Below are 8330 nucleotides of genomic sequence, written 5' to 3' on the forward strand. Positions count from 1 at the left end.
TCTATTAAACCATTTTTCATTATGATAACTAAGCTACACACATTGTAGCAAATTCCGCATTTCATCTAATAACCCCGCATGTGGAGATAGGCTGCCATTTCTGAATAGCTAATTTCAACTAAAGTTTTATTTTCCAAAGTTCCAAGATTTTGGTTTTTGTTGCTGTGTTTTCGTCGCTTTGTGGCCTTCATTGAGATGTCCGAGGTTGGTGATTTAAAACTATGCAGTCTTGGAACGTCGAAGGTGGCGATTCCAGTTTACATACAAATGTAAAGAACGTCCTCTAAATTGCCGCCAACGCCTTTTCCGACTACCAAAAATGGCTTTTCTTTCTCAAATTCTCACTTTCTGCAGCGAGACCACGTCAATTTCATATTAGACACTCCAACGATGAATTAATAAAGACAGCATTAACTGAGAAATAAAAATCACAGCCGTTCGTTGAAGCTGCAGGAACTACTCCGTCTTTGATAATTCTTAGTCCAATTTTAGCAAATTCCAGAAAACGGCAGACTTGGGATTATATTTATAGATTATCATGGAAGACCAAGTGACGGAGGATTTTTATATGGTGCGGAAATTTGTAACGTGAATACACATCTATTCATAGGAGAAGGGAAATGAACACACAGAGCGGTTATTTGGTAGTAATGCCCATAATTAACGACTAAATCATTCACACAGAAGATTCCTGTAGGCCCCACCAGAAAATACATACCCGAGCCCCATAGACGGGAAATTTTTTTATTTTGCTATATCCACTTCCACTCCCCCGCTTCAAGCCTTATACAATTACTGCAGCACCACTTCTGCTACCAAAACACAAAAGGACTAACAAAATAACAAGAGAAAGAGGCAACATTTTGACTACATGCCAATCATTGGGCACTACATGCAGGACACTGCGATTCACTTCACCACAAATACAAATAAAACAAAAAAAAAAATGAAATAATAAAAATATGGGAGAACAAAAGCCCGTGCCCCGGGATGCAGCAGGTAGCAGAGTCACAGGATCACCCGTTATCCCTTCCATGGATAAGGTGCAGGTGGTTGAGAAGGTAAATTAATATCCCTATCCCAGAACTGATGATGGATCCATTATCAAATCTATTTTCTGTTCCCAAGTTCCAGTGTCTACAAAGTGCCAACTCAGCCTCTGGTTTGGCGTGTATTATATGACTTGCAATTCAAGCATTTCTGAGCTACAACATGATATTGCACTTGTGTTGTCTTTCCACAATCATTGCAGAGAATCCAAACCTGTTGTGAACACAAAATCTATCACTACTGCTTTCTCAAAGAATAACTAGAAAGAGAGAATGGAAAAAGTAGAAGTGAAGGGGAAAAGACTGACAAGAGAACAAACCATTTTATTCTGGTAAGGTTCTGGCATTGGCGTTGCTGCAATTTCCATATCAAATTTCTCCCATACCTTAGACATGTCACAGACTGACTTGGAGCAGAGAGGGCAAGCATATCTGGTGCGGTAAACAATATGTCACATTTCTAAACATTCTGAACTAAAATGTTTAGACAGTCGAGTATTAAATAGAACACTAACAGAAATAGCTTAAAAGGCACTCACTGGCAGTGTTCTCTCATCTCTTTCAAGCACTTCTCATGAATTGTGTGTCCACATGGCAATACAGTTACATTATATCTCGACTCAAATAAAAACTGCAGATAAATCATTTGAATTGTAACTGCAGTTAGGTGCTAGCCATTGTCCAAATGCAGATGTACCAGCACAAGTGAGAAATAACCAAGAGAAGGGTAAAGAGGATCATAATCTACCTCAAAACAAACAGGGCAATCATGGTGCATCGCCCCCTCCACACATGGGTGGCTGTTCTTCAGAAAATTTGAGTAGCAGCAGCCTTCATAGTACACAAAAAAAATAAAATAAAATAAAATAAATAAAGAACACAACATATTAGTCGAGCCATAGCTGCTTGATCCCAAACAAACATTTATTTACAAAACTTATCAGAGAGCTGCAGCTCACCACACTTGTAACAATGGAAGAAATTCTCACGCCCTCCAATTCTGCCAAGGAACACATCCTAGTCAGATAAATATAACCACAAACACACAAAGGGAGTTGCTCAAAAGGAGGAGGAAATAAGCACCCAAAAGTAAAAGTGAACTGCCGTAGTCTTTTGTTGGATAGGAAAAATTAGTGGCAAGTAACAAATTGAAAATTCCACTTAAGTTCCCAGGTCATGGAGTGACAGACTCTTTATGTTAACCATATAGACAAACATTGAACATATTTAATGAGTTCCGCGAGTTAGAAACTTGAGATCAGGAAATGTTTCTTGATAAATGATTATAATCGTAAAAAAGAAATGCTTATTTCTAGTCTGAGCTCAAACATGATAGTCATAAATTGTTATTTTCATGGAATGCAAGCTAAGCAGCAATTTGAGAATTGGTTTAGTTCATCCAGCTGCTAAAAGAGAATAGTTCATCCTCCACTTATTGTAAGACAAGCTAAACAGAAAAGAAACAAGCATACCTACAAATCCCACAGCCATCACAATGATACTGTTTCTTAGATGTCTGCATGCAAACATATAACACTTATTAGTAAGTCGGCCCCGATAGCCCAAAGAATCAGGAAAAATGCTTTAAAAAAGCCTTGGAAGTTTTTGCTTTTGAGCTCATTAAGTTACATTTTGTTCACCCCTTGAACTGTTCAACTTGGGTTACTATTGGTTTAGCTATTTAGAAAGACGGAGAATCTAACACCAGGTGATAAAATATTCATATTTTAAGGGTAACTTTTACAATCTCTTTAACAATACGCATTTGCTTTTATATATGTAAAAGTTCGAAAAAAAAATTGAAGAGATTCAAAAACAACAAATATTGGTAATTACCAGATATTGTATATTTTTGCAATTACAATAATACTCGGTAACACAAATTAAATACTTCAAAATATCCAATAATATAACATACTATAGCTTGGAAGCCTTAATTCATTCCAAACCAATGTTCTTAAATCATAGTGAAGAAAACTAATAAAAAGATAGAAATTAAACACTTACATCATCATCAAACAGCTTACAAGTCTCACAGAAATACCTCCCCATACATACTCCACAGTTGATACAAAATTGTCGGACCTGATCATAACACAAACCAGCAACCAAGTGACATAAGTACACATGCAAATGTTGACTCCCACAGGAACAAAAGTGTTACTTTAAACTTCCATTGGGAAAAATGTAATAAGTCTTGCATTGTATGAAAATACATTAGTCAAGATATAATCAACTATAATATACCTTGGAGCCACTTTTACAAAGTAAAAGCTAAACAATGGCCTTTTTCGTATGCTCATATATCATAATTTTTCAACATGATTTGCCTAAATGTGACATTATCAATATAAAAAGTACTCACCTCTTGTTCAGTGCCACAAAGTGAACATATCACCTGGAAAGGAAAATTGTTGCCATAGTGTTACCAACACTTAATATAATTATGATTAATTTAAAATAACAACCTGTGATAGAGGGGTACCTGTCTCACTTCATGGCGTGGCATATCATGTCTAAGCTTCTGGTTAACATTGATGTTGTTCTGTGCAAAACAGAAATTTGAGTCTAATCTGATGAAATTAAATTTTTTTAACCAAGACAAGCATTCAACAAATAAAGAGTTGCTTGTTCCCAAAGCAATCATCAGGTAGCATCTAAAACAGACAAGACAGTTGCAATTATTTGCATTTAAAACAAAATTCTCTAGATTCTCATGCCAGAACAAAAGAGAGAAATCCAGAGAATCATACTGTTAAAATCCACAACATATAAGATAATAGCTTGGAGAAAGTGTAGTACAAATGCATAATCACAAGTGAAACATGAAGAAATTGATTCTTAAATAGTTAAAGCAGGAGAGTTTTCACAGGCTCCTCTAATGACACAAAACTAATGTACCTTGCACTAGGAGACAAAAATTTCCAACTGTTATTAGCGTAAGAAAAATTGATTTGGAACTGAACAAAAAATAAATAGTTTAATAGAAAGCAGTCATCATGGAACATAAGAGACTCCCATTTGCGATGATAACTATTTTTTATTCCCTGTCAGATCACTTTCATTTTGCATTAATTTGATTTGCCTACACTTTCCCACAGGAATTATATGATTCCTGGTCCAATTTGGCTTCTATGGGCTCATATTCCTTGCATATACTCTCCCATTTCTCTCGCGCAAGTTTCAATCAAGGTCAATTCCAACACCTTCCCACAAGGAATATGAGTTACAAGCCATCACAGCCAAGCTGGATCCTTGTCTACTATCATAAAAAGCAACACCAAGCAAATCAATCATTCATTTCATTATATGTCAACAGTAAACTAATATCTCACCTTTGCATCATTATGACAGTGACGGCAATCAAAGACCTCATTACAACAAGGCGCTCTAATGCGGCACCTTCTGCGATAGTGAGGACATCTGCAAAGAAGAGCATATTGATACAAACAAGATAAAAGTGAAACAAACCAGTAAAACTTACCAGACAAACATGCAAGGAGCTTACCCATATTTCATGCAACCTTTATCTAGCATTTCCAAAATCTTCATATTGTCTGATTGTTCTTTAACTAAGAACTCATTCAACTGCTGAGAGTGTAAAATCGTTGACTTCGTTTCATCATCTCTGCTACCTGAATGTTGAAAGGTTGACATCATCTGTTGAGACTCAAAACTCTTGATTTCTTCCATCACATACAATGTCTTCAAACTCACAATAATGACCTCTAAGAGAGGGCAACAATACCTAGATGACCTGCATGTAGGAACATATTTAGAAAACATTCTAAAACTTTGAAAGGTATATTTAGTCACCCGATCAAAGCCACGCAAAAACCCCATGAGACTGTTGCTTTCGTCTATACAGCTGCAGATCAATTGAAATCAGCAACAACATAATCCAAGCAACGCTGAACAGCTCCAAAGTCCAATCAGCAATACTCCAAGAGAAGAGTCATTAAAAAAAAGTAGATCTATAAGAATACCATATTATAACTAAATGCAGCACTGAGGAATTCCAAAGCCTTCAGCTGTGATTAGTAAGAATAGCATTGCATGATCACTTGATTCCTTGAGGAAGTCCCAGAACCAAAGTCCAATTATTCTGGACATGAAAGCAATACATCACACAATCAAATGCATTCTAACAAGTAACAAACATATGAGGGAAAAAGTGTTAAGAGTGCAGAAATGTGCTTTGTTGATTTTCCATCAAGGACAGGCCTACCTCAGTTGGCAACTCTGGACCAAGTCTCCTCCGAAAACTGAACTTACCCAAAAAAGTAATTTAGCATCATCAGAACATCAGCGACCTTCCTCACGTCTAATAAATCTTAAGTGAACCTGAGTGGGTTCTCTTGTTATCTAAAATCAAAGGAATTTTGATACAACTAGCAGGTTCATGACCCTACCGCCCATACGAGACACCTCTCCAACTACTAACTTCCCTAAATTAGTAAAGCACATCTCTAATAAGAAGGGTGTGTTCTGAAGAACTCAAGAAAGTGGAGCTGGAGAAATGATACAGATCAAAGCACTAATGCCTACCCCTTGCTTTCCACTCAAATGGTTTCATGGCACAAGTGAATGCCATCTAGCCCTCTTAGCCCAATTTCAAGGAAAATGACTGAAAAAAAAAAAATGGGACTGGAGCAACTGATGAAGGAACAGAAATAAAACCCAGGTTCAGAATCAGGGGAGAAAGACATTATCATAGTGGGTACATCACCGTTCTATGTACTATCTACTATGTATTCAAAACCCCTGCCTCACTGCAGAACCACCCATTGTTACAAGTATGACCAGTAAATATGTATTAAACATTCCAAAACAGGTTGGGACTTGGGATGGCATACCAAGTGGAACAGTTCCATGCAAAGAACTTCTAATTCTATGCAGGCACTCTCCAACCTTGAGGATCCCAAATACCTGTATCTGATCTAATGATGTGCATTCTTTGCGCGGAAACTCACTCAACATACTATAAACAGAGCCAAGCTGATCTAAAGGGCTTATAATAATTCTAGAAAACAAGGACCACTTGAAACCAAGTCCCTCCAATGAGGCCTTTGATAGCTGCTCTTTGTTTAGTCTGTCAGATTTCAAGGTCAAGCAAGAAAAGGGAAATTTCCAACACTTAACCAACTCAGCTTCCGTCTTTGTTGAATTAGAAGAGTTCATTGCTACCCTCATCACATGATACCATAATAGAGACTACGATACTTAAAATAGAGTAAAATAAGCATTTATCTGCTTGAAACACTGCTACAAGTTAAATGCCTAACTCCATGAAGGGGCCACGTTCAATGAATTGGATCTGTTATCAATAAGCACAATAGCATAGTAGCAAATAAAAAGCTACCATCAAGTGTGAAGTTCTATCCAAAACCTTCCACCGTATCAGTTTCATTGTCGTATTTGTCTTTTGATATCTTAAATTACCTAAAACTTGCCAAGAAAATGCAGCACGCCAGAAATGAAGTTAAAGTCCAATAAGTCATGGAACTCTACAGCCACCAAAATGATGTATTTTCTTAAATTTGTTTCTTTAAATAAAAAAGACGTTTTTCTTTTTCCAAGAAAAAATCTTTCATAATAATATGAAATATTATAGAACCAGAACCTCATCAACATTTTTTTCCCCACTAATTAAGACTCGATTAACTATGTTATGAAATTTATTCAAAAAAAATATATCAAATTTAACAGGAACAAAGAAGAAACGAAAACATGATTTTAGGAATAATTGGATCAACAAAGAAACTTCTCTCATCAGACACTTATTTTCTCCAAATATTAGCGAAGCCAAAAACTATAACGGTCTAATTCGGAATAGCAAAGGGAAAGTATCAGAATCTAGAAAAGAAGGAAAACGACAATTGCACACCGCTGATCCCATTGAATACCGACATAACTTTATATAAAAAAGACGTCGGCACACCCGGAATATTTCTCGAAACGTTTAGTCAAAAATAGAAACAACACAAGCACCAATATTTCACAAGCAGCAAGAACACTCCATACCAGGATTTTAAACGGAACCAAAACAACAAAGCACGAATTTTACAAATCAATTTAACATGTCGCAAACCAGATTGCAGTCGAAATAACTCTTGATTAACCACCTCAGATTCCTCTTCTTTTTCAAATTTGACAACAACACGTACTCAGCAACATGTTTTCCATATCTACTTACCAAGAGAATCACATAAGCAACAGAGTAACTCAAGACCTCAAACATTTTCAAGCTCAAAACTCCTGAGACAACCAAAATTCAGAAGAACCTTCCGGTTTACTCAGAAACCACGCGAAAAAGCTTCAGGTTTCAAATCACATTTACCTTCTATGTCTTTCCCAATCACGAGACACAACTTAACCAAGCTAAATCATATAGAATAAAAAAATTAAAAATAAAAATAAAAAGCATTTGCTCGACACATTACCATAGAGTGCACAAACAAGAGCAAACACACAGAGAGAGAGAGAGAGAGAATCAACACAGATTACGAAATTAATACGAATTTTATTTTTCAGAAAAACGAACTTTCAATCTGGAGAGACGATGACGACGTCGCCGATCCGAATCGGAAGTGTTAAACGATAAGGTGTTTAACGTGATCAGCCGTAGCTCCGATCAAATAGTGAAAATTTAGCTCTTCGTTTCTCTTTCGGTTTATTTTTTGTCAGCGTAGAGATACTGAGGGCGATGGACAGGGATGAAATCAGAATCAGAGTTTATATAGAGGTTTAAGATAGGTTGGGGTTTTCGGATTCGAGAGACTTCCAAGTTAGCTGTTCTAGAGATGAAAGCGAAAGATGTAAAGAGGAGCTCTTGGTTATCCATTCGTTTTTGTAATTTCCTTCCTAAATGACCCGTTGACATGACAGGTTGCATTTGAAATTACATATATACCCTTCGCGGCTCAGAAAATATCTTGCCTCTCACAGAAACAGCCCGACTGATTTAAGTTTTTTCCTACGAAGGTAAATGACATTCTAGTATGGTAAAATTAATACATATTTTTTCTACTTTTCAAATTTAACTGTTTTTTTTATTTTAATTTTATTAAATTACAGGTGTATTTATCTAATTGTTCATTAATCAGTTTTAAAATATTTTTAAACATATCGTACTATTTAATTATTAATTATATTAAATTATATTTATATTTTTTTTTGAAATGAAAATTATATTAATGTTCTTAATTTTTTTAAAAACAAATCATTTACTTTAGGTATTTTATTTTATTTTACCGAGGGGCATTTATTATAATAGAATTT

At 35.8% G+C, this 8330-nt stretch overlaps 1 protein-coding gene across 4 annotated transcripts; it reads right to left on the reverse strand.

The window, feature by feature from the left end:
- Nucleotides 1–637: 637 nt before the first annotated feature.
- LOC110611396 (probable E3 ubiquitin-protein ligase RZFP34) lies at nucleotides 638–7853 on the reverse strand. Of its 4 annotated transcripts, none has more exons than XM_021751698.2 (12): nucleotides 7594–7852; nucleotides 4558–4806; nucleotides 4385–4472; nucleotides 3535–3594; nucleotides 3415–3447; nucleotides 3057–3134; nucleotides 2522–2565; nucleotides 2009–2049; nucleotides 1798–1880; nucleotides 1589–1680; nucleotides 1358–1481; nucleotides 638–1263 (listed from the first exon to the last, which is right to left on the reverse strand). In XM_021751698.2, exons 2-12 carry the CDS (start codon nucleotides 4740–4742, stop codon nucleotides 1153–1155), a joined length of 939 nt encoding a protein of 312 aa, XP_021607390.2. In that variant the 5' UTR covers nucleotides 4743–4806; nucleotides 7594–7852; the 3' UTR covers nucleotides 638–1152. The 4 variants fall into 4 exon arrangements, with proteins under 4 accessions (XP_021607390.2, XP_043810849.1, XP_021607388.2 ...); XM_043954914.1 differs by having other exon boundaries at nucleotides 4558–4684; nucleotides 4798–7852; XM_021751696.2 differs by having other exon boundaries at nucleotides 4558–7853.
- Between the last annotated feature and the right edge of the window lie 477 nt (nucleotides 7854–8330).

Source organism: Manihot esculenta, chromosome 3, assembly GCF_001659605.2.
Source record: "Manihot esculenta cultivar AM560-2 chromosome 3, M.esculenta_v8, whole genome shotgun sequence".
NCBI lineage: Eukaryota > Viridiplantae > Streptophyta > Magnoliopsida > Malpighiales > Euphorbiaceae > Manihot > Manihot esculenta.